The sequence below is a fragment of the Dioscorea cayenensis genome, chromosome 5, assembly GCF_009730915.1.
Source record: "Dioscorea cayenensis subsp. rotundata cultivar TDr96_F1 chromosome 5, TDr96_F1_v2_PseudoChromosome.rev07_lg8_w22 25.fasta, whole genome shotgun sequence".
NCBI lineage: Eukaryota > Viridiplantae > Streptophyta > Magnoliopsida > Dioscoreales > Dioscoreaceae > Dioscorea > Dioscorea cayenensis.
This window is the reverse complement of record NC_052475.1, coordinates 1,164,346-1,189,665: the sequence shown is the minus strand read 5'-3', so window position 1 is coordinate 1,189,665 and position 25,320 is coordinate 1,164,346. Positions and strand designations below refer to the sequence as shown.

The 25,320-nt window shown below is 35.9% G+C and overlaps 3 protein-coding genes and 1 non-coding gene across 6 annotated transcripts; all 4 read right to left on the bottom strand.

Annotated features, from left to right (window-relative positions):
- Positions 1–133: 133 nt before the first annotated feature.
- LOC120260897 (protein translocase subunit SECA2, chloroplastic) lies at positions 134–12,042 on the bottom strand. 3 transcript variants are annotated; one of them, XM_039268475.1, is made up of 31 exons: positions 11,824–12,042; positions 11,585–11,716; positions 11,430–11,499; positions 11,259–11,323; positions 11,045–11,165; positions 10,827–10,918; positions 10,586–10,651; positions 10,438–10,502; positions 10,276–10,363; positions 10,090–10,155; positions 9,895–10,010; positions 9,487–9,577; positions 8,897–8,980; positions 8,691–8,783; positions 8,509–8,604; positions 8,324–8,409; positions 7,842–7,920; positions 7,654–7,767; positions 7,124–7,219; positions 6,941–7,004; positions 6,552–6,835; positions 6,122–6,177; positions 4,710–4,827; positions 4,533–4,613; positions 3,567–3,646; positions 2,904–2,958; positions 2,750–2,819; positions 2,448–2,637; positions 2,232–2,355; positions 498–572; positions 134–394 (listed from the first exon to the last, which is right to left on the bottom strand). In XM_039268475.1, exons 1-31 carry the CDS (start codon positions 12,010–12,012, stop codon positions 230–232), a joined length of 3,171 nt encoding a protein of 1,056 aa, XP_039124409.1. In that variant the 5' UTR covers positions 12,013–12,042; the 3' UTR covers positions 134–229. The 3 variants fall into 3 exon arrangements, with proteins under 3 accessions (XP_039124409.1, XP_039124410.1, XP_039124411.1); XM_039268476.1 differs by having other exon boundaries at positions 10,827–10,894; XM_039268477.1 differs by lacking the exons at positions 134–394; positions 498–572; positions 2,232–2,355 and having other exon boundaries at positions 2,504–2,637; positions 3,601–3,646.
- Positions 12,043–12,983: 941 nt separating this feature from the next.
- LOC120262365 (40S ribosomal protein S14) lies at positions 12,984–15,862 on the bottom strand. Its single transcript, XM_039270464.1, has 6 exons — positions 15,780–15,862; positions 15,457–15,579; positions 15,341–15,386; positions 14,100–14,185; positions 13,867–13,996; positions 12,984–13,250 (listed from the first exon to the last, which is right to left on the bottom strand). The coding sequence occupies exons 1-6, from the start codon at positions 15,780–15,782 to the stop codon at positions 13,183–13,185; spliced, it is 456 nt and encodes a 151-aa protein (XP_039126398.1). The 5' UTR covers positions 15,783–15,862; the 3' UTR covers positions 12,984–13,182.
- A 190-nt stretch (positions 15,863–16,052) lies between these two features.
- Positions 16,053–16,132, bottom strand: TRNAL-UAG. The gene has a single exon. It is a non-coding gene; the product is annotated as a tRNA-Leu (tRNA).
- Positions 16,133–21,388: 5,256 nt separating this feature from the next.
- Positions 21,389–24,062, bottom strand: LOC120260504 (protein ORANGE, chloroplastic-like). Its single transcript, XM_039267990.1, has 8 exons — positions 23,810–24,062; positions 23,085–23,199; positions 22,869–22,982; positions 22,686–22,772; positions 22,323–22,399; positions 22,107–22,234; positions 21,735–21,871; positions 21,389–21,641 (listed from the first exon to the last, which is right to left on the bottom strand). Exons 1-8 carry the CDS (start codon positions 24,019–24,021, stop codon positions 21,564–21,566), a joined length of 948 nt encoding a protein of 315 aa, XP_039123924.1. The 5' UTR covers positions 24,022–24,062; the 3' UTR covers positions 21,389–21,563.
- Positions 24,063–25,320: the final 1,258 nt, after the last annotated feature.

Genomic DNA, 25,320 nt, shown 5'->3' with positions numbered 1-25,320 from the left:
AAAAGCAAAGACAAGTTTGTAGTTTACTTACAAAAATTTCTTGCACAACTCCATGCAGTTTGTAGGAGATCCATTGTCATAATCTGTTGAGAGAACTTGGACTGCAGCGGAATACTAAAGCCATTCAAATCGATTATAACCTAAATTAGCAAATATAATAAGCATGTCCACAACCACCAAAAGAAAGATTGTACATAAGAGATACATATTTAACATTAATTGTGCATTTCTATAGTTCAAATAATTCTTCGGAGTTCTTCGGAGATGACCAATACTGAAATAAAGATTCAACTGTCAATCTTCGAGTTGCACTTAGCATGGAGATGAAAAAGCGACACCCATCTATCTTGTACTCTTCTAGTGGATTTCTATGCCCAAAACTTCTAACATTCACCTGCCAATAAGAATTCACTTTTAAAGCTGTGCCATTAAGCTATTAAGAACTTACCATAGATCAGAGCTTGCATTATTTGAATTTCAAAATAAGGAAAAGTTACCGCAGAACTGAGCCTATTCATATTTATCAGATGGTCCCTCCAGAAACAGTCTAGACTTTTCACAATTACTTCTCTCTGTGATTCAAATAAAGAAGAATATCAAAAATTTAAGAAACTAAGCAAATTGAGAGTTGAATTATCAAATAGCCGACTCGCAATTTCATATAAAACTTAAAAACTGGAGTTTCTCCTTGCATCACAACTTAAAAATATTTAGATGAAACTACACATCCTTGGAGACAAGAATTTCCTTGTGCAGGCAAAAAATGTAAACAGCAAGTACAACCAAATACAAAAAGTGGAGGAGATGAAGCATCAGAACTCTGAGTTGTTGAAATGCTGTAAAAAGCTTTAATTCCAGTCCATGCTTTTGTTTGGAAGAATAATCACAAGAAAAGAAAAATAGCAATCAAAACCGAACTTTCCCACAATAAAATTAGTTCTACGAGAAATTATGTTCATGTTTCAGATATATTAGCTGAACTTCACATTGGATGTCAGATGTTTTCAACATATACTAAATTAGCTTGCTTTACACCAGATCGCAAGATCAGTCATTTTTGTTTTTACTCCTATACCTACATGCCATAAATAATCTTGGCTTCCTAATTACCTGTATTATGAGCGCATTAACAGCTCATACTATATTCCTGTTTTCAGAATTGACTTGTTAAATTAGAGTTGAATTAACAGTCACATTGGTGTTGCATCACTGGATAAGATATTATGCAGTTGCTTGGATAATCAAATAATCAAAATCTGGAACCATTTATACTACATAAAACTAGTGTGGCCTTCTCTAATGCCCTTCAAGAATTTCCAAATCTACTTTTGTTACTCCATGAGACTTTATTGGCAAAGAAAATGATTTGCCACAGAATGAGAGCATAAACAGAACACATTATTTTGGTGAGAATCATGTGAAAAGAGCATAATTTAGTGCAGAATGAGATTTCATAAGCATAGAACATAATTGAGAGCAGAATAAGAATTCATAAAAAGAACAGGATTAGAGCAGATCAAGGTTTCATACACTACTGCCGCTGCATCTAGCACTTCCGTCCATCGTATGCCACTTATATGCTGTCAACTAACTTATGGGACGAGTGCAGAACAAACTTGATGATGCATCCATGGTCGAGTTTGGGATGGAGAAATGGTAAAGATTGTTCAGGAGTTATTAAAGGCAATGCTATATCTATCCTACAACTACATGTATTATTTGTAAAATGAGCTAATATTGCAGAGATATCTCAACTCAGTACAAGGATTTTTTTTTGCATGGTTACTACTTCAAGCTAAATTTATTATATTGTTAGAATTCAAAAGTTGCATACAAACTACCATGCAAGTGAAGAAAATTTTGAGAAAGCATGATTATGATGAGTTTACCTATAACATAAAACAAAGATAAAGGTAGGTTATACACATTAATTATGAGACGCCAACACTCTACATAGGGCCTCTTAGCATGACAGCAGCACTTCAGTTATACACAGTATTTATCTCATCTTAAAAAAATAAATTACACCTTAAGAGTGGTAATTTCAGCGCTTCAGCTAAATTAATCTGATCTTAAAAAATAAAAATTAATAACAATAATAATAATAATAATTTTCAACTCAAAAGAGCTAAGGACATTGAGTATACAAGAATACAAAAGCCAGATCAAATAAAAAAAAGGAAAGAAATATATTTTAATAGAAGCATAAGATATGAGTGAGATAAGTCTACCTCAATTTCCTGAAAATAGGTATCATCATAGCCTGATTCTTCAACAATCTGCAAATATGAAGCAATCAAAATGTCCCCAAGGTACTTACGGAGAAAATTGGCAATTCTTCGGAATCCTCCATTTCTACATGATAAGAAACCAAAGGAATGTTTTAGTTTAAGGAACATGCACATTGATCAAACTGTTGAATTGATTCAGACAAAGAGTTCACTTACTTCATTGACTCATCTGCACAAATATTGAGCCAACGCTTTAGCGAGGATTGCTTCTTGCGTATTCCTCTGAATGTTTTTGGAGGCAATGGCAAGCCCGGAAGGGAGAAAGCGTCAATGACTGTAAAATCTAATCCATGTACCTTTTCAAGGGATGACAGCATGTCTTCCTCCCTGATTTCTGCAAATTGTTCTGGCAAACTCCTTCTAGTTAGGATCATGGAACACTTAAATTGCAAGGTTATCAACCACTGTAAGCTAGGAACGATCATCATAATTAGGTAAAGTGAAACATTATAAGGTACCTGCCAAACAAGTTCCACCAATATCAACAAATTCATCTAAGAGCTTCCCCAAAGTCCAATCTCTAGGGCTCTGGCACACAGAAGCAGTGAGAGCTATGTTCACTGTACAGTTAAAACTACAATCTCACATTACATAATGTATAATGCTTCATACCTTAAGTGGATCAACATTTGCAAATACAATTTCATCCGCAACCTCTTGCATGTACCTACAAAGTTTCTACTTACAGTGACTCACCACAAACAAGTAAATAATGACTACCGAGAGAGTTGAAAATCAAACCACTGTTATAAGATGGTTTATGGAATACTAGATAAATATAGGTTCCCCAAATAACATGTCATCTCGTATCCCTTAGTTACTTGATTTCCAATAAGCAATGTATAAAAATCAATTAGAAAAATGCTTTTATTTGCAGAACCATCTCTTTCAAGAACTAGAATGTGGCATACTTGACATATGTATAGTGTATACTTTCAACCAATAACAAAAAGCAAAAGTGATTGCAGTTAGGGGAAAAAAATATAAATTTAAAACACAAAATGGCATGATTATAAGCATGGAGGCAACTCCACTGAAAAACAAAAAATAAAAAAAGACTCAATAAATGCTTGAACTATATATTGTTAAAGTTGATGTTTTCTTCTTATTCTTCTCCTCTTTTCTTTTTGCGGATGTAAAAGCTGATGCAGTTTTTACAAGGACGTCTTTTTTATCTATTGTTCATAACAGGAGGTAACCATGTTACATGTATGAACAAATTCATTGTAATTCATACACATTTCCAATACTAGTCATCTAAGATGTAATACCAACCGAAATATATGTTCGCAGCAGCTCTCAGAGTCACCTGTTAATATTAACTGCCTCAAGTCATAGACATGCTTTCTTTGAACCTGATTAGAAAAATAATGTGCAATCAAGCAACAGGGATTGCAGCACCAAACAAAATGGAGTGTCACAAACCCCCTTTAAAAACTCAGATCATGGTAAATGCATGGGCCAAACTTTTTGCAGGCAAAATTAAAAAAAAAAAAAATTGCTAACTAGGATAGTCAACCCACATAAATGAAATTCAAATATAAACTGACTCAAGATTTTTGGATGCAGTCCATGGAGAAAATTTCTTCCAAGATAGGCAGATGCATCATGAAGCATATCTTGGCCATCCAGAACTGGCTCTTAGAGACAACAACAGTCATCACAGTTAAGTAGGCCATAGGTATGGTTTTAATACCCAAAGATCAAGCTAAATTTCATATGTAACTAATCCTGTACATTAAATAAAATAGTTGAGAAACAACATATTGTCATTTGTCATAACCTTGGATAATAACAGCAGGCACATTTTAAGGAACAGGTCACGTTGAAGTATAAATAGATATTCCACTACCTTATCAACTTATGTAGCAAGGACAACTGCAATTTTCTTGGCAATTTGCAAAGCTATAAAATGTTGCCATTGGAGGAGAGGCCTAGGCCAACCCTGTTTACTGTCCACAGATAAACTGCCACTTAAATGTGTCCTTTTCTCAGAAAGTCAAAGTTAGCTCTACTGGTTAAAATGTGGAGGCAAGTTAATATAATCATAGTTTACATACCAATTGGCCTTCTTAACCTAGGGGCAAGAGAGCCATGAATTGGACCATTAAATGAAAATTTTGGCAGAAATGCATAGCACATGATAACAAATTAAATAATAAACACACACACACACAAAAACAATAGAGTTAGTTTAGCAAGTGCAAAATTCGGCTGTGTTGTTACAAGTAATAAGCAAACCTCTAAGACTTCATCAAACTCAACAAGGCTCTTTCTTATTCCAAAGTAATACTTCTCTGCATTTATCTGTAGTCCAAGAAGCTGCAGAAACAAAATCAGATCAGGAAGGATTGAAACACTTTTTACTGAATAAAAATGATATGCACTCCGTCACAGGAAAATGGTAGCTCAACAGACCTGTTTTACAATAGTGTGGCCCTCAATCGGTATATCTTCATTATTAGTTATCCTTGATATTAACCTTACAGCCCACTCAGTATCAAAGTTGAACTTTTGAAACATCTCATCCTGTAAGCTGCCCCATTACAAATTTTGAAAAATGGTAACGATAAAAAAAGAATTAATAGTAAATCACAGAAACAAAGGGAACATTTTATAGGTACAGTGGCCAGCTAAAGCAATATGCACAAAGTATGTATCAAATTCAAAATCAATCTTATAAGCAGTGTAGTTAGAATCGTACGATTCTCGATACGAATCGTACGATTCATATCGTTTTTCATCCGTAACGGTTCGAATCTTATAAAGAATCGACATTGATCTAGAATCGTGAATGAATCGTTTGAATCGGTCCCGAATCGGTCGAATCGATATGAATCGAGAAGATCAACGATTCCTAGTTAATATGAGTTTTGAATTAAAAAAAAAAAAGAAAAAGACAAATTGGCCCTTATTTAATTAATCTTTGAATTTGTTATCGAAAAACAAATTCAAAGATTAATTAAAAGATAATGTTTTCTTTTAAAATTTTAATATCGAATTAATTTGTTATCTTAAAAATCTTGTTATGGAAAGAAATCTTTTTATTTTAAAAACTAATCTTTAACATAATTTAATCTTTCTGTGACTATTTTATTAATTTTTAAATCTCAATTATTTTTAAAAGAACTAAGTTTTTTTCAATATATAGGTTTGCTTAACACTTGAAAATGTCTTCCAAACTTAAAAAAGATCTCAAACTAGGAAAATGTCTTCCAAACTATTTTATGTTTAATGCATGACTTAGAATTTTTTTTTATATATAATCATGTTATATATATATGTATTAATGTATATATATGATTTTGAAATATATATATATATATATATATATATATGATTTTGAAATGTGAACGGAATCTTACGATTCGATTCGATTCACGATTATCGATTCACAAATTTAGAATTTCGATTCACGATTCGAATCTCGATTTGACTACCTTGCTTATAAGCATAGGTAAATAGTTCAAAGTCAAAGAGATTCATGCTCACATGATTACGACTATGATTTTCATCCCTAAAATGTATGTATGATACATCAACCTTGAAAGAATAAATCTTAGCATGGACATATAAGCAATCATAGTTTTAATACCAGATTAACATAAGGAAAAGAGAGCATATTATCATACTATTTGATCCTGTTGCAAAATTACCAAGATTCTTTTGGCCTCTAGAGGAACTTCTAATGTTGAAAAAACATGTTTAAGTAAGGGTTTGAGTTATCTGATTAGGTATTCTGATTTACACCAAACTAAATAAAAGTGAGAAAGAAGTTGTTAGCATTCAATGGATGCAATGAAGGAAAAACTTGCTTTAATCATCTGTACCTCACCATAAACCTTGTTGATCCTGGATCACCTTGTCTACCAGCTCTACCACGAAGCTGTAGAAGACTAGAAGGTATAAGTGGATTTACATGACAAAAAAAGAACTGAGAAAATGTCAAATGAAAAACACTTCCTTACAAACAACAAAGAATAATAGACATCTAAAATAAATGGATCAGTCACACTCATGAATCAGCAGATGCCTACACGTCTCTTGAGAAAGAATTTTCAATTATTTCAAAAGCAACTCTGGTGGTTGCTTCTACCTAGTAAACGCAAAGTAATATTGAACAGCAACATATAGAATGTGAGACCTGATATGTTGCAAATCGATTGTCAGAAACATGAAATGAAACATCAAAAGCATTAAGATTCAAATGTCTTATGCCAATCATCGATATGTTATTATTGCAAGGGTGATAGTACTAACCTGATTGTCTATTCGCCTAGACTCATGCAAAGATGTTCCAATCACATGAAGTCCCCCCAGCCTTTTCACTTCAGCTCCTTCATTAAGACAATGTGCCTCACAATCTTGCAGCACTGAGAGATAAGCACATGTGATAGCATCACCTAAGAAAAGTTCAGATTCCTCTGCCAACAGTTTTTCTAGTTTATCAATGTCAACGGATTGACTTTTTTCAATTGACTCTTGAATGAGAAGCTTAGCCTTCTGATACGGCCAATCTTCCTTGCTCTTACGTCCATATTTTGCTGTGCAGTGTTGTTTACAAATACATTTGCAAAAATAAGAAACAAAATTACACACTAGACCAACAAGTTGATTTTGAAGGACCAGAATAAACAGAGAGCACTAACCAATACAGGCAGCCTTAGCAAGCAGAGCGATTGAAGAAGGTCCTATCTCGATCTTTGATAAACCCTGCAATATATATATATATATATATATATATATACTTTAAAATAAAGAGAGAATCCACAGACATTCAGGTAAACAGACACAGCCAGACACATTGTTAGAGTTGGCATATCAAACATTACCTTTTGAGAAATTTGCTCGCCATCAATTTCAACATTAGGAGCCTCTTCTGTCATAAATGGTAGTAATCTGTCTTCCAGAATTTTTTTGGCCAACATCTTCACGAACAGAACACGTGTGAACAAGTGGATATTTTTACTTTCTAAGATGACATTAAAACGAACGCCTTAAGACATATTTCGATTAAAAGAAAATTGGGGAAAAGCAAAAAAGAAAGGAAAATAATTAAAAGCAAGGAAGCTTTGTAACAGCACTTTCTTCCGTTTGCATTTGCATTTCATTTTATATTCCTCATTCAATGAACCGCCAGAACAAATTTTCATTCTAGTATTCTTTTTCTAATCAACCAGATGTGAACCTTAAGGCATCTAACAAGATCTGATAAATGTAAACAAAATTGAATTTTAAAAAAAGCGTAAAAATGATCATTTTTCCTACCAAAGGCAAATGCTAGCAGAAAATTAAGGCGCCATCATCAAAAGATTGCATTGGCACACAGGATTTTAATAACAGATGTACAGTGCAAGCCCACCTTTGGATTACCACCTAATATGATATCAGTTCCTCTACCAGCCATGTTAGTAGAAATAGTGATGGCATATTTCCGACCTGCTTGGGCAATAGTTTCTGCCTCCCTTGCCGCATACTGCAAAACAGAACCTTTTCTTTCAAAAAAGGAATAATGAGATACTAATCACCATACAATTAATGTGGACAAACTTTAGGCCTGGCATTGAGAACATTGTGTGGAATTTTCCGGTCTTTCAGAAGCTCAGACAAATATTCAGAATTCTCAACACTGCAACAAGCAAAAAGATTTAATGGTTTAGTTTGCTAATCATATATGAGCTGAAGAGAAAAATGGCAGACACATGCAAACAAATACCCTCTTAGAAGTAAATTTCGATAGCTATGATCACACAACCCGCACAAGTAGTCCAATCAATCAGGAATCAGCTATTGTTCACAAGGCTCCAGAAATCAAATGGAAATGGAAGAACTCCTTAAATGATTAAAATGCTCTTAGAATGTAGTTATATATTCTGATACCTTTACAGCATCATAATGAAAATTTGTGATTTGTAACTTGAGTTCAAAATATCTTTTCATTTAAAATAAAAGAAAAGAAAAATCTGAACAATATGATCCCAAATAACCTCTACCAAACCTGACTATAATAATGGTGCCATTGAAAAATTTACCTTGTTGTTCCAACTAATACAGGGCGACCCAATTGAAACATGTGTTCAACTTCTTCCCGTACATATTCCCATTTCCCACGTGCAGTCTAAAGACATTGTTCAAAGAATGTTAAACACTTGATCACAAAGTGCAAGATGCTGGAAAAGAGAATATACTAAATCTAAATGGTAATCATAAGGCCTACAGCAAAAGCCTGAATGGGCAAATCCATCCGAATATTTGGCAAGTTTGTTGGAACTTCAATAACAGGCATTTGAAACATTTTTAGAAATTCCTTCTCCTGCATGCACAAACAGAGGGGCAACTTATGTTAAAATGAATCAATAGAAGAGATTAAGGATTAATGCAACAATTCATCAGAAATACTTCAGTTTTAGCAGTCCCTGTCATCCCAGACAGCTTCGGATAAAGCTTAAACAGTGATTGGTATGTGATTTGAGCTACAACAACTGAATCAGCCTAATAGACAGAAAGTTTGGTTAAACCTTGAACATTCAAAAACAAAGTGCAAAGGAATGTCATGAGTAAATTAAACTTTTAGAGATCATGCAACTGAAATGTTAAAGTCATACCTGAATTTGCAGGCCTTCTTTAGCCTCCACTGCTTGGTGAATGCCTTCAGACCATCTCCTTTTCTCTTCAACCCTGCCTGTAAGCTGCAATATTTTTTAAAGGATAATTGACCCAGAGATAATTCAATAAACACACCATATAGAAAAATGCACCAAAAGCAAAAGTTCAAGAGAAGTTATAGAATTCCACTGTAACATCTCAGGCAATACCATACCAGTAAAACAAGAAACTAGACTAGATAGACACTTGACTATCAAAGTTATTCGTGTTAAAGAAATAAATTATGACAACATCAGAAGTCTTTTCTCCAATATTCTGTCCGAAGCCAATAAGAATACAAAAGTTTCAATACACTAAATCCCTTTCTTCTAGTTATGCAGTGCTTAGAAGAATTTGGAGAAAGAAAAAAACTGGGTCTCAAAATTCCTAGCCAAAATTTCACAGGAATTTAACACAATAGATATGATGCATTCATTAGTAATCATAACAGTAAACTGCAATCATCCTCAAGTTGAAAGTTTTCATTTCATTTACCAGTATAACATTCGAGTAAGCATCTCCAAATATAGGAAACATATGGGTGAATTACCTCATTAATGATCAGAGCCTTCCCATTTCTAACAATATATTGGACATCCCGGCGATAAAATTCTTTAGCCTTCAAGGCGTTCATTAGAAACCTGAAAAAATCACAAATATTGCTCACAAATACATTATGATGATAAAATAAAAATGATACAAACAGACAGTATCAATTCTTTGGATAAAACTTTTACCCCTGCTACTGGCACTTTCATTAACAACACAATGACCTCATCTTAATTATTAATTTAACTAACTTGCATATGAGAGTGTGACCATACAGTTTGTTCATCAAAGTAACAAGATTAGAAACAAAATTGAAAATAAAATCATAAAAAAATCCAGTAAACAAATTTCTTCAGAGATTTGCAAAACTTGGTCTTATAAATTCCAATAAACATATCTCATAAGGTACCTTGCCCAAGGATCATTCTCATCCCATAGGTCATTTGTTTCAAGAACCATCTCTGCAAGTGCAACTCCTTCCTCAGTCAGATTTACAGAATTATCCTTAAGCTCCACATCATAATGCTGCTATGCAAAATTATTTCCAGTAATGGTGCAATAGTTCAACAGTTACATTGAGTGAACAGCCAATATATGAACTTACGATGCCTCGTACAAGCAGCTCAGCAACTTTGGCTGCAACTGGGTAGCGTGCAGCATCCTTATTCGCCTGACAGGAGAAAATATTAGATTCAAAAAACTGTTGAAGCAAAAGTTCTCAGCTTACTTATGACAATAATGAAATAAAAGATGAAAAGAGATATCTCCAAATATTTATACCAAGAGTTACCTCACCACTTATCAATAAAGGGTTCCTTCCCTCATCAATGAGGACAGAGTCAACTTCATCAACAATAGCAAAATGGAATGGTTTTGGCCTGTTTTGAATATCCCATATAACTAGCAACCCATTCTGGCAGAATATGAACATAAATGATGCTTGAGAATGTACCATCGCATAACAAGTTGTCCTTTGTTTCCACAAAGATTGTCTCTTAGATAGTCAAACCCAAGTTCCTACAGGCAGCAAACAATGATGAGAGCATAGAAAAATAAATAAAACAATTGAAAAGACAGATGAAAGCTAAGGTTGGTCTCACTGAATTATTAGTGTATGTTATATCACATCCATAATTGGATCTCCTCTCATCAGCCCTCATGCCCCTCTACCAATACAATGCAAACCATGGTCAAAGAATTCTAGTCAGAAGTTGAGTGCTATCATTGTAAGGACAATGTCTCAGATCAAGCCCACATCTTAAAATATGTAAAAAGAACTTACAAATGATCTCGGTTTAAGCAGAAAGAAGAATAAAATGGTAAATTTCAAATGGATTCTACCTGTATGAGACCTACAGAAAGACCAAGAAACCGATGAACGCGCCCCATCCACTCCGCGTCACGTTGAGCTAAATAATCATTCACAGTCACCACTGCAAGACCAAACAATAGAATACCAAGAAAGAGAAGAAACTATTCTGAAACCCGATAAAAAAATCATTAACAAGTTTTGGAAACTCATATGTGCATCTGATACAAATAGACAAAGTAGTGATTACCATGAACACCATTGCCACCAAGTGCATTCAAGTAGGCAGCTAGTGTGGAAACTAGTGTCTTCCCTTCCCCAGTCTTCATCTCTGCAATGCATCCATCGTGTAGCACCGCACCACCAATAATCTAACACCAATGAAACAGCATTATCTAACAAACTCATTATCTGGGCATGTAGATTATATGCATAAAAACAAATGAGATACTTAGTCAAGATACCTGAACATCAAAATGCCGCATTCCCAGTGTCCTTCTAGCAGCCTCACGAACCACAGCAAAAGCCTCTACAAAGCACAAGCTTATCAACCAAAAAAGAAAACAACACAATAGGAAATACATTCATCCACTAGAATTCTGTTAAAAAAAAAATCATCATTGCAAAGAACTAACCAGCCTGAATATCCGCAAGGGTCTCCCCCCGGCTCAATCTCTGTCTAAACTCTGTCGTCTTTAATCTCAGCTACAAACATCGTAGACAAGAACCACATCCCACACATTAAAAACCTAATAGTCTAAACATGAACCAGAGACATGGTGCAGACAACCTGTTCGTCAGAAAGCCCTCGAACGCTCTGCTCCAAACCATTGACAGAATCAACAAGACGATAATAATCACGAACTACCCAATTGTTCAAGCTCCAAAGATCGCCCCATTTGACACCTTCGAAGCTACCCAGCTTCTCCTCAAAAACCAAACAAAAGAATACCGCAATCACAAACATCGAAACACAAGAACAAAACCATCAAAGAAGAACACAGAGAGGAGAAAAAGGGAAAATAGTACCTTCAGAGAAGTAGAGAAGAGCTTGTGAGGAGTTAGGGTTGTAGAAGACGAAGAGGAAGAGGGTGAGGAGGACACAGAGGCGTGAGGAGGAGGAGAAAGGAGACGAGAGGGCTTGAAGGAAGTGGAGAAGAGGAGAGTGAGGGGAGAGAAGGAGGGAGAGAGGACGGAGAGACGGAGAGGAGAAGCCATTGGAGGTGAGACGCGAGCTTCACTTCACTGTTCGGGGGGATCCTCTCTATTTAAAGACGATGAACATGGATCGGGCGGGGGAATGAGCAATCATGACAAAAGATCCGATAACGGTTAATGGATCCGATGTCATGATAAAAAAAGATCCGATATCAAGGATAAGGGATCCGAACTCATTTCCAAAGATCCAATATCAAGAATCCTGCAATCACTAATGGATCTGAAATCATTTCAAGAAGACCCAATATCAAAGATTTAATTGGATCCCAAATCATTCCAAAAGATCAATATCAAGGATCTTGCAAACGGTTAATGGATTTAAAATCATTTTAAAAGATCCGATATCAAGGATCCTACAACGGGTTAATGGAATGGATTCGAATGAAATCATTGGAGAAGATCCACTATGAAGGGCCGATCATACAACGGTTAATGGATCCAAAATCATTATAAAAGATCCAATATCGAGGATTCTATAATGATTAATAGATCGAAAATTTTATTCTAGAAGGTTTGATATCAACATTCTTATGATGGTTAATGAATCTAAAATCATTTAAAAAAAAATAAAACATCAATATCAAAGATTCCACGATGCTTAAAACATGCTACCCATTTTGTTATCCATGTTTTTTGAGATAACATTTATAAATAAAATCCTTTATTTTATTTATAACATTTTTTGTTTTATAGAAATATGTCAAATTTTCGGATATAAAAAACCATAGTGTCATTCCTATATAAATTTTTTTTTCATTAATTTAATATTTAAGTATTATTTACATCTGCCCAACCATAAAAAGGTTACCCGTTCACTACTTGACAAGAAGTTTAAAATCCACACATTTAACACAGAAATTTACATTTTTTTAATTAATAAAGAATAATGTAGGTTAGATAAATGCCATTCAGTGTGAATACAAGAACGGAAGAACCAGGTAACATTGCAATGGGTGACGGTTCTAAATAACTTAAAAAAACAATTCTCAGGATTTTTTTTTTTAATAAAGCATATAACATGGTGGATAATTAATAATAAGGAAGAACATAAGACCAATTCAAAACCTCTCAGAGAAAATAAAATCCCAACAACAAAATCTTCAGCTAACATCAAAGTTCCCAATAAAAAAAAAAAGGCAATTGGAGCAAGCAATGCATGTTGAAGTGAATTTAAAGCCTCCTTCCTCTTCTCCCACCCTTTCTACGAGTGCTATCAGTGGGAATTGGTGTCACATCCTCTGAAAAAAAAAAAATGAAACAAACAATATTAATTTAACAGAAGGAAATGTGTTGAAGTGGTATAAAATGTAAGCATGTAATATTAAATCCAGAGAAATGATTTGTCAAAGCAACAAATTAAATTAATCGGTTCATTGCAGGAACAAATGGGTGACATCTAGACAACTAAAGCAGATCCAGTCCAAGTCTAACATGCACACTATTGGGTTGCTACAATCATCACAAAACATAAGGAGCTGAACTGAGTCAACACTCCCAAACATAAGCAGACATGTGCACCATATTCATAACTTGAAGATTGACAGAAGTCCTGACAGTCTATTCAGGGTATAAAAGTAATTATGGAAATAATGGTGGTGTGAGATATGCAAGCTATTAAGATGAGAAAGGAAACAAACACAAGGAGCATGTACAATAGAATGGAGAAAGCAGGACACAAGCAAATGTAAGTAAAAAAATTCAGGGATCTTTCTGATAGCAAATATTTCCATTGCATATAGGAGTTTGTGAATGTCAACTTCTTGATGTTGTTATTGTAAAGTGTGACTGAACATCATGCTGGCAAGACATTTCAGGATATAACAAACAAAGACAGATTTCCCAGAGACTACTCACCAATTCGGCCAATTTTCATTCCAGAACGGGCAAGAGCACGTAGAGCTGATTGAGCTCCAGGACCAGGTGTCTTTGTTTTGTTCCCACCAGTGGCACGGAGTTTAATGTGCAGAGCAGTGATCCCCAACTCCTGCACATGCCATACAAAAGTATGTTACTTGAAAGAAAAAATAATGCAGAATGCGAATGAGAAATTCCAAAAGATAACATCCTGTAATTATATAGTTAGAAACCTTGCATCTTTGAGCAACATCCTGTGCTGCAAGCATAGCCGCATACGGAGATGACTCATCCCTGTCAGCTTTAACCTTCATTCCACCTGAACAAAAGAAATACAGAACACATTAATTAATAGTATTTCGTAGCTAATTTGGTGAGCGGGCGGGACAGTTTAGAATCAGCATAAGCCTCAAAACATCCATGCATTAAAAAATAAATTCTCAAATACAAGGTCTTCACTCTGTTTTGAGTGTGGGGGGTAGACATTCTGTTGCCATGAAGTTAAGATAGTGGCACTTCCCCCAACTTTACACCAAAAACACTTCTGTATAAAAATAACCTAAGCAGGGAAAGTGGCTAGCAATGAAAGAAAACCATTTCAGGGATATCACATGTCTACCAAAAACAATAAAGTGTGACTTCAATATTATTTCTCCCACTTAAGCCTTAAGGGGAGGCAGACTTACACCAACTTGGGCCACATTCCCTCAGGCAAACAACCCAAAATGAATGTGTACTTTTGACACTCAATCTATCACATTTGATAGCAAGCAGCAATTTTAAAAAGGATTACAAACACTGCAGCACAGTGTACTTCCCATGGGCTTAAGCCCAGTGTTATAACTACAAAAATAGAGCACAAATGTCTTCCACTATCAGAAGCAAAGCATTTCATAAAAATTGGAAAGAAATATCCTCCACTGAATTGACATAGATGAATCATGCAATGGCCACCATTCATCATATGAATCCACATTTCAGATAATCCAAGTTCCAATTTTGAGATGCTTACAAATATGAACAGAGGAAAGTTCTCAAAGAGGTACTCTTTGTGACCTGAATGTTAATTTTGCATAGTTATGACTCAACACACTTCCACTAGGAACAAGGAAGACGATCTTAAGGACTATGCTTGAATACTTAAGGATGCAGAAAAAACATTGACTTCTTGCAAGGGTTGTGCATACTAATGTAAATGGAACACTGAATGCTTCAGCCATGGGTAAGAATTAACATACCAATAAAATTCTTGAAAATAAACTAAAGCAGTTAAATAAATACAGCCTCTAAATGCAACTAAATTATACTCCTTGAAAAAATAAATTAATTAATTAATAACAGAAAGCCAGCTAAAAATCAATTAACCATCCCATGCACATGAAATACGAAATAAATCAGCGCATAATCAATTCACCTACAAAAACAGCAAATTTAGCATAAATGAAACAAGAAATCCAAAAGTAGAAGTTCTCACCGGTAATGCGAACAAGAGTTTCTCTGCCAGACAGATCGGTAACATGCTGAAGTTCAACAAATACATCACATCAAAATCCAAAATCAAAAAGAAAAACACTAAAAAAAAAAACTCACAATGAAAGTGTCATTGAATGAAGCAAAGATGTGAGCGACGCCAAATACATGCTCGCCATCGCGAACAGTTGGTCCGAGCGTCACATTCTCCTCCTTCGGCTCCCTAGTCTTCTTTCTTCCAGACTACCAAAAAAAAACACAAATGCTCTCATTTATCCACAAAAACAATCATCCGATCCAAAACAAAGGTATTGCTACACAATCCAATAGATTGATCCCAAAAAAAAAGTGAAGATCTAGCTATCTATACAGGAATCAAAGGCGAAGAAAAGTGATATTGGATTGAGAACGATAAGTAGGAGACGATGGTGGAGATCACATACCATGGCGGCGGAGCGAGAACGAGGGTTCAGGGGAGCAGGAGCGGCGGCGAAGAAGGAAACGAGAGGGAAAACCTAGCTCGATATTTATGGGGACTAGTTGGAGTTAAAAAGACGTTAATGCCCTTATACTGATAGGAGTTGGGTTACTGTTAGTGCCTTTTAATTGGGCCGGGCTTATGGACCACGAGCTTGGACTATTTTTGACAAACTTTTTTTAAAGGTTATTATAGGGATTTTTTTAAAAATAAAAAAAATAAAAAAATCGTGATTTCTTGACAGCTGTGGGATTTGAACCCACGCCCTTTCGGACCAGAGCCTAAATCTGGCGCCTTAGACCACTCGGCCAAACTGTCACTTGAGTAAGGATTGTCAATAAATTTTTTTATCTTACTTAAAATGGTTTTTAAGTAATAAAAATTATATTCATATTGTTTTCATAAATAATGTATTTGTGTATAACTTTAAAAAAAATATATTTTTATATTCCCTCCATTCCTTTTTAGTTGTCACGTTTTAGAGCTTTTCTATGTTCTTTTTTATTTGTCACATTATAAATTTTATGCATCATTAAATAATTTTTTTTCCAAATTTACCATTTAAATTGATATACTTGTACAATTTTAATAAATCATAATCAACTAAGTATTAAATTATATACTTCACTAATGAAGTTTTAAATAGTGGTGGTTTTGAAAAGTAATAGAATTTTTTATTAAATATAGGTAATCAACTAATTTTAATTAAATTTTCTTAATCGGTATGAATTTAATAAATATGACAAGTAAAAAGGAACATGTGACAAATAAAAAAAACGGAGGAAGTATGTTAGGTATTAGTAAAATTAATTTTAACATTTAAAATTAAAATATTTAAAATATCTATATCTTCTCAGATTTTTTAAACTTCTATTAAATTTAATGTTTTTTAATTTGTTCGTCTTTACACTTTATTCTCTTACATCTATCCCAAAAACTCTCTAAACCAGCTTCAATCACATTTAAACAGATAAGTTACCATACAATTTTGAAAAAGGTGGATAAACCACAATGATCATTACTAAAAGAAGAGCTTACACAAAAGAACAAGAGCAACAACGGCAATCTCCACTAGAAGTGGAAAAAAAAACATAGCAAAAAGAACACAAAAGCGGTGTAAACACGATAAACACTCCCGTGAGCGGAAAAAGCCGGGAAGTGGGAAATGTGTCGGTCTAGATCTCCACCTAATCTGGTTCCAACTCGCCGGTGAAGCTCCTACTAGCACTATCGGCGCAGGGTCCCAAGGCGACCAAAGCAATTTCCAGCATCATCTTTTTACATCCAGGGGCTGTTGGAGACTCTCTTCGTGCCAACTTTTTTTCTTCCTGCATCGGGTTGCTTCACTTGGCTTCACGGGCTTTGGAAGAAGCCCAACTCCTTCAACTTCATTAAGATCAAGCCCATGATCTTCCTTGTGTAGGATTGATGGACCATCAATGGGTTTTTGTGAAGTTGGCCCAACAACAGAAAGGGCTGCTGAAAAAACAACAATGTCTTGCTCTTTGGAAGTGGATAGATCATGGGTAAACACGTCATTACCCACCAGCACATCTATCTCTTTTGAACTGCGCGCCACACATGACTGCATCTCCACCGTGTGATCTTCAATCCTCACATGCAAGCCATGAGAAGCTTCACGTGGGTTGCGGTTTCCATGCAACCCATACAAAGCTTCACGTGTGTTGCAGCTTTCCTGTATCCCCATCACCTTGGTGGCATCACCATACATCTCCTTCGACATATCCCTTGATCCATGAGACAAAGCAGGACGATCCAAACACCCCTCAACACGTCTATACTCGGAGATGTGCCAAATGTAGGTGTCATACATTCGTACTGTCAGTGAGCAGAGTTGAAGAACTATTGGTCTCTCAATTGTTCGCCCGTACATTTGCGATGAACCAACGGTCCGACTTGGTTCCAACATTGCTAAGCGCCTATCTCTGTCATCGTGACGGGAGTCCTCCTCCACCGTCACCGGAGCTTTGATAGAGACTTCCTCGACCAAAATTCGCTTCACTCCATGCTGTTCCTCATGATCACGGCCATAAGGACGGGAGTTGACCTCCATCGTCCCTGGCCTAGAAGCCGATGGTCGTCCCGCCTGGTTTTGCTTGTGGCTGTGTTATAACCCAGCCCGTTACTATAGCAACTTTATAAAGCCCAACACCGTAGCACGGTACTGTAGCAGCCCAAAAATACTTTTCTTCCCTTCTAAAAGTTTCAGCCCCTCTCTTCCATTTCCCATTCATACTTGTTGGAAACCCTAGCCATGTCCTTCTCCTCTTCTTGCTTTTAATGGTTAAAGATAGGTAAGTAATTCTTGTTTCCATTAATTTTTATTTTGTGTTCTTGTTGATAACCTCAGTATAAACTTAGGGTTTGTGTTCTCCTTGTTTTCTCTCTTATTTTCCCTAGATTAATAGAAGTAGAGAAGATGAGAAGAGAATATGGCAAGGTGAGTGGGCTAACCGAATCATTCTTGATTTATTTTGGTTCTTGTAAATTATTTGCATGTTTGGGTGTTGTTTTGGCATGATGTTGATTGGAAACTTGGCATTTGTTTGCTACAATCTCATACTTGTTGTTAATTGGGTCCATGACAATGTAAGGCCTTGGGAGTATATTTATGGTGAATTATGCAAGTGTAGATTAGTGTGTAAAGAAATCATATTATTGAGTTATGCTAGAGTCCATGGAATGAAATTTGGGTGATGCACATAAAGTGTTTGACTAATTGCCTCCTAGTGTTGAATACAAATATTTGGGGATATAATTGTGAGAATTGTGTGATTTAATTTTGTAATGGTTTCAATGGTATTGATGGGCTTAGTTGTTAGTTTGTATGAGCACTCCTACGTATGAAGGAATAATAAGTGTGGATTCCTTGTTTGTTACTAAATATGAGTTGAAATTCTTAAATGTATTTGATTGATCTCATGTGTGGGTGATAATATGTATATCTTGTGGAATTTGGTTAGGAATCAAGAGGTAAGGAATGTGTTTTTATACATATCATGGTTTGTGTTAAAATACTAGAATGAAAGAATTATGAGAAGATGGACATTTTACATTATAGATTATAAGTATATGTATGTTGGCAAGGGAAATTTGTTTATGTGAGGGAGTTATGTTTATGTAATTCTTTTGCATGGGTTTGGAAGAGATTGGAAATGCTTTGATGATATGTCAGGATGACGCGAAGGAGTTAGAGAAAGGGGGAGAGATGTATGCTCATAATAAGATGTAAGATATTGATAAAAACTTATGTGATGAGAACTAAAGCATGAATGTTCAAGAATGAAAATAATAATGTGAGTTGCTTTTGAATTTAGAGGAATGGGGTGGTATGAAGCTAGGATTGAAGACATTTTAAGGGTGAGGTGGCATGGCAATTATGGCCGGTAAAGAATTGAAAAGTTGGTGAGTTGCTTGGGTGTTATTGTATCTTGGATATTGGAGGTGACCTTGACCTAATGTTAATCAAAATTGGGGTAATTGCTTTATATAGCTTATGTTGGTTGATGTTCAAGGGTTGTTTTAATATTGGAAGGGAAAACTAGGTTCATGCCTTTGAAATGATAACTTGTTTTAGATGAGCAATTATGATAAGATACATTATTGATAAAATCGAAATGATGGGGAAACCAAGGGTGTGGATTGGATTTATAGATTAGAAGTTTTGATTTATTAAAGACTTGTGCAAGATGATGTACTACAGGGAATCTTAAGGTTTAGCTTGATTTTTCTCACTTATGGGGACAAAACTTTGGGAAGCATTTGACAAGGAAAATGTTCAGTATGGTCCTGAGTTTCATTCGGCAAAATATCTTTGCAATTGTTAGTATGATCTTGGAGTTATGTGTTGTGAAGTGGAACAGGTTAGAAGTGATATTATGCCGAGACCTTAAGAGTGTAATTCCCAGGGTGTTTGGTTTTTATTTGATGATTTATTCATTTGGTAAATTTTGTGCATAATTTCTGCTCCTTCAGTTATTTTCCCTAATGTGGGATTCTGAAGTTCTGTATTTCTGTTCGTGTGAGTATCTGGGAACTTCTGAATTTGCAATTTCTGAACTCAAACTCTGTGTTTTGGTGTATGATTATTTATTTGTTTATTTTGTTCTTGCATTAATTATTCGGTATTTCCTCCATGCGTATTACGTATCTCCGCGGTTTTAGTACGTCTCCATTTTACGGCTCGCCCGACTAGGAGGAGTAAGTCCCTAGCCATGTGCACATGTTTTTTTACGTAGTAGCGCTACCCCCGATCTGCGGTCGAAGATCCGCTACTACTGTTGATATTCGTTTACGTTCTATTCCGACTTCACGATCGAAGATCCGACCTCGTGTTGTTGATTTACTTATTAGTCGGGGAGATGTACATGTCTGTTTTGCGTATTTTCGGCATTTCTGAGCATTCTCTGTATTTCCGTTCCGCTATTATTATGCTATTTTGCCATTCTGTATGGAAAGTATTATGTTTGGGATTGTTTCGATAACCAATTTCCGTATTCTGCTGGTATTTTGAGTTTTCTCGTGTTTTTTTGCCCCACTCACTTTGAGTAACCGAGTTACTCGACTCTCTTCTTCTATCTTTTCGTGTACTCGACTCTTAGGTTGTGCTTAAGACCTTGTTGATCGACCCGATGCTAGGATGGATCCATTAGGGTTGTCGTTTTTCTTGTAAAAAAATTTTTTTATAACCCTGTATTTATACCTTGGATTCTCGTATCTGTGAGTCTGTGTTGTATTTCTGTACCATTTTATATTGTTTCCTGTTCTGCTTGTTAGGGTTGACTCTGACCAGGTCAAATCTGAGGCCTTGCACCCAGTGGGGCCCAGCCCCGTTGGATGCGGCCGATCTGTCAACGGGCCCGGCTTTGGGGCTGGGGCGTGACAGGCTGTCGCTCGCTTCAGTGACAATCACCAGCTCTTTCTGTTCACCTTTGGAGTGGGAGATCAACTCCACCGCTCGAGGGAGGTTGTCCTCCGTCGTTCGCTCTCCACCACCATGATGGGTGAACCTTATCGTCCTCAGCTGCTCAACGGCATCATTTGACTGTCCAACAGTCGTCCAACGTCCATCACTCGCAGCACTTCCACAAACACCAAAGCAGGAGCTAGGCTCCACTGCCATTAGCCTCAGCCTGGACTCATTCTCATGCCTCCGGTGATTGTCAAGAGCCGATTTTGGGACTTGTAGAGTCTCTATGACTTTCGACAAAACCCCGGGAGCAGAGCTCACCTGTCGGGCCTTCTTTGACCTCATCGTATCAACCCCGGGAGCTCCGCTCACCGGATGGGTCTTCGCCTGTTACCATACATATATACATACAAAGTAAATTTTACCTTATATTTATATATGGTTTAAGTTTATTTCAAAATAAAACTTTGGTACTTTAATTAAATCTAACTAAAAGTCCAACTTGTAAAAAAATTCATATAAATCCAAAATAGCAAAATCAGACTTCTGTGAAACCACACTTTTGCGCTCATATAACTTTCACCAAACACATACTATGGCATTATCCCCTTCTGATTTCACTTCACTGAACATAGACCCCATTATATCCCAAACCATGTATTTATTGAACAAAAAACATAATACAAGATTCCCGGAGCATGTCCAGCACCATATTCTCCGATCATTAAACATTCATACAAACAACAAAACATAACTCAGAAGGACGACAGTCGACTGTCTGGAGTTAGCAATGCCAAATAACTAGATTTCTCTTTATCTTTAATCGAACGGATTAATGCGAGGATCATGTTCACTTGCCATTACCATACCGGTGCAAAGGCATGTGGGGCACATAACCTGAAGGCAGATAATTCCACAAGATTGACAATGTATCAGTGAGGACATATTAGTATCTAGGAAACAAATTACTAAATCAAGTGAATGCTGCACCTTCCCCGCCCCGGCACAATTTGGACACCTTTGAGTTTGAGGAGGTTGTAAAGGATGTTCACAGCCACCAGCAATTGACAATGGTTTAGCACTTACAAGCACACCGCTCGACGAGCATCGAGCACAAGCCAAGTATCCTATATTCAAAAGCTTATAGCATAAATATATGAATCAATGATACTGATGACGTTAAAAAGAATTTGTGAATTACCACGGCTGACAAAACAAGTATCAAACAACCAGCTGCTGATAAACAGCAACATTCATCTTATGTGAAACACAGACAATAGTTCAGCATCTGTCACTAGATAATAGTCTATTAACAGTTTAAATTATATATGTATATATAGTTTTGATTAGTTCAACACATACCAGTGCCATGGCAGTACTTGCATCTCTTCTTCTCTTGCTGCTCGACATTGTTGGCTTCAAGCAACATCAATGCTGAAATTACACCCACTGCTCCACCAGAAAATGATGCCACAATAGGATCTACTTGACTGCATCACAGTCCAAATTTGTCGCATTTCAGAGGAATGAATATTTTGTGCGAAATCAATGGAACAAGCATGAAACATTCAGAGTCACCTTAATTGCAGTGGCAAATGCATGCTGCGAATAAAATCTTCATAAGAGGTACCCCCGAGTCCAAGCTTAAGCTCCAACTTAAAAAGAATAAAAACAAGGTATTATAAACCACTCGAGATGCTTGTGAATGAACAGAAGTACTCATAGTGGGAATTAATAGTTCATAAAGTATTTAAAATCTAGCATCCTTGCTTTTGGAGAATAAGATCCATAAACAAGCCTCTATAGCAAGAGAATTGAATTTTCACGTAGTATGATCAACCTACAACAAGAGTCAAACTAAGGCACTCCTCAATATGATTTCAAATCCAAACTTAAACAAGCTAAAAGCAGCATGCTTTATGGAGGCAAATTTAAGCTTACCACTGGTGCAACAAGACCTCCAAAGACAATTACCCCAGATATGAATGAGAAAGCAGTCAAGTATAGTTGCTTCAAAGTTTTCGGTGTCTGGTTAAAGAACAAATATAGAATTGCAATGAGACAATAACCATAATGGCCTTATGCCTAACTTTACCAAACATGCAAAAGAACACAGCTCATCACCATGTGGGGAAGAAATGGAAGAGTTGACGGAATATCAGGCATCTCATTTTCATCATTGTTCTCATCAATATACTCTGCACTCTTTATGCGCTGTTGTACACGCAATCTCCTGACCTAAAAATTAATAGCAAATTCATCATCGAGGTTTCAGAACACATCAGAAGAATTCAGACATGTTGAATCTCATTCCTTGCATTGAAATATCAGCAAGTGTACCTCTTCCATGAGGAGAAAGATTTTGTTTCTCCGACTTTTTATGTTGTCTTGAATCTCTTGCTGTTCCATCTGCACAAAATCCCGGAGTGTCTCCGGGCCTTCGATGATGCAAAAACTGCACATCCCCAAGAACAAAGATAAAAAAAAACTACTCAGGATCGAATAACCTAATCAAACTCTATTCCTGCCCAAAGTTTTAAAACCCCGTCCACAAAGCCAACTAACTGAACCAGAACCTAAATTCTAAACCTTTTAACATCCTAAAGAACAAACACACACATTCTGTGAATTACAATAGGGCTAAACAAGAACCAAGTCAATGTCTTTGCAATATTTCTTAGCAAGAGTCCTCTTGTCCAAAATCAGTGAATCATAAAAATCAAAATTTTGCAGTTAAAACATCTGATTTCCCAAATTCAGGCAATTGATTGATATCAGTCAGAAAAACAAAAGCCCTGCTACAATCAATCAATCAATCAGTAAACTGAAAAATCAAAATTTTGCAGAAACAGCCTCTCATTTCTCAGCTTCAGGCACTTTAATGATATCAATCAGGACACAAAAGCCCGGTTACAAAACCTCTGGTTTCTCACATTCAGGCACTTAAAAACTGATATCAATAAGGAAACAAAAGCCTTGTTTCAATCAATCAAGAAACCTAAACTCTAAGACTTGCTAAAATTATACATCAAACTGGAGCTACGCAACCAAAATTAGTCACGAACCTTGATCCACTCTCCCCGGAGGTATTGGGATCGTCCGTGGATGAGCAACGAATCGGCGGAAATAGAGAGGAAACCACCAGTTTACCTCGCCAGACAGACCGCGACCTCCATGTCCTATCGCCGCCGGGGAAGATAAGCATAGATTTCGGAGGAGACGATGGTTTCCGGAGAGAGAGAAGAGAAAAGGCGGCAACTTTGCACGAAGAGGCCATCGTTATCTCGACAACGAGCTCTGTTCGACAAGAGGATACAAAAGGACAGGGAAATGATACAAGTTTGGATATACCATCAAGGATCTTACGGTCCTCCGACAGCCGTTGGATTAGAATCTGACGGTCTAGGCAACATATGTTTGACTGTTGGATTCCCAACGATGAAGCACAATTTTTTCTTTTTTTTTTTTTTCTTTTTTTTTAAAGCAGCAGAATACTCAGGTGATTCCCGCTGCTATTGTGATTTATTTAATTATTTTTGAATGGGTACTAAATTTAAAACTAAACTCAAAAAAATAATGGTATTAATCTCTTGTTTAAAATTTTTGTTTCGGGTAGATTTAGAATCGAAACCTACGCGAAGTAATGGTATGATATTGTTGATCTTGTGAATGCGCTCCACAGCCGTGTATGTCTGTGACTATTAACATTAAAAAATGTTTGTTAAATAATATAAAAAAAAAAAATTCATAGACTGATCTAATCACTTTTGCTCTATAGGAACTATACAAAATAACCCCAATGGTATCTTTAGTGTCTATGGGTCACGGACTGACCATAAATCTTGTTCAATAACTGAAACACATCAGTTATATTGGTTCTTGTTTTTTGGCAACTCTAGTAAAGATGAAGGATCCCTTTTTCTTCAGAGGGAAAGATGATGTTGCTAGACAGAGCAACTCAAGCAAAGATGAGTTCAGTGTCTATTTAGCTTAGTTCATTTCATTACATGGCTTCATTCAAGACAATGTAGAGATAAAATCTTTAAAAAAAAAAATTGAAAGAATGGAAAATTCATTACTATCTTTTAGAAGCTAGAGTACATATGAGTTTCTCCTCTGTTTCATCACCACTACAGTCAAAATTTTCAATTAAAACTTCAGTGATTTTTCTGATTGTACTGCTTTGTTTTTATATATTTGGAAACTAAGTTTAAGCAATCAAAGTAGGTTTGGCTTTAAAGATCACATCATTAGTTTGATAAACCCCATGCATCATCACTTCAGCACTCCCAAAAGCAAAAGCAAATCATGGAGTAGTGCCAATTCCAAATGTGAATTTTTATCTCATCAGAATTGGATAACACATGACAATGACTTCTAGCAGAGCTTCACAAAAAGGATTACTAATGATAAATAAGACACTCTTCTTGTGCTATGCTATATTAAGACAGTAAAATAGACAAATATACATAACATTTTAAGTAATTAGCATAACCTTTTCATCTCATAAATGCAACAGTATTTTTGAGAATTAACTTAATCTGTCACTATACCAGTAATAAAACACATTTATAGA

Coding starts and splice junctions, on each gene's coding strand:
- LOC120260897 (XM_039268475.1), bottom strand. CDS start 12,012: ATGGCTTCTCCTCTCCGTCTCTCCGTCCTCTCTCCCTCCTTCTCTCCC. Junction 8,605..8,690: donor CAGGGACTGCTAAAACTGAA/GTATTTCTGATG, acceptor TTGTGCATGCAG/GAGAAGGAATTTCTAAAAAT. Junction 3,647..4,532: donor AGTTTGATGAAGTCTTAGAG/GTTTGCTTATTA, acceptor TTTTCTAATCAG/GTTCAAAGAAAGCATGTCTA.
- LOC120262365 (XM_039270464.1), bottom strand. Junction 14,186..15,340: donor AACTCTTGTTCGCATTACCG/GTGAGAACTTCT, acceptor TCTTTTGTTCAG/GTGGAATGAAGGTTAAAGCT. Junction 13,251..13,866: donor AATGAAAATTGGCCGAATTG/GTGAGTAGTCTC, acceptor TTTTTTTTTCAG/AGGATGTGACACCAATTCCC.
- LOC120260504 (XM_039267990.1), bottom strand. CDS start 24,021: ATGGCCTCTTCGTGCAAAGTTGCCGCCTTTTCTCTTCTCTCTCTCCGG. Junction 23,200..23,809: donor TCCGGGGAGAGTGGATCAAG/GTTCGTGACTAA, acceptor GGGGATGTGCAG/TTTTTGCATCATCGAAGGCC. Junction 22,235..22,322: donor CATTTGCCACTGCAATTAAG/GTGACTCTGAAT, acceptor ACTGTGATGCAG/TCAAGTAGATCCTATTGTGG.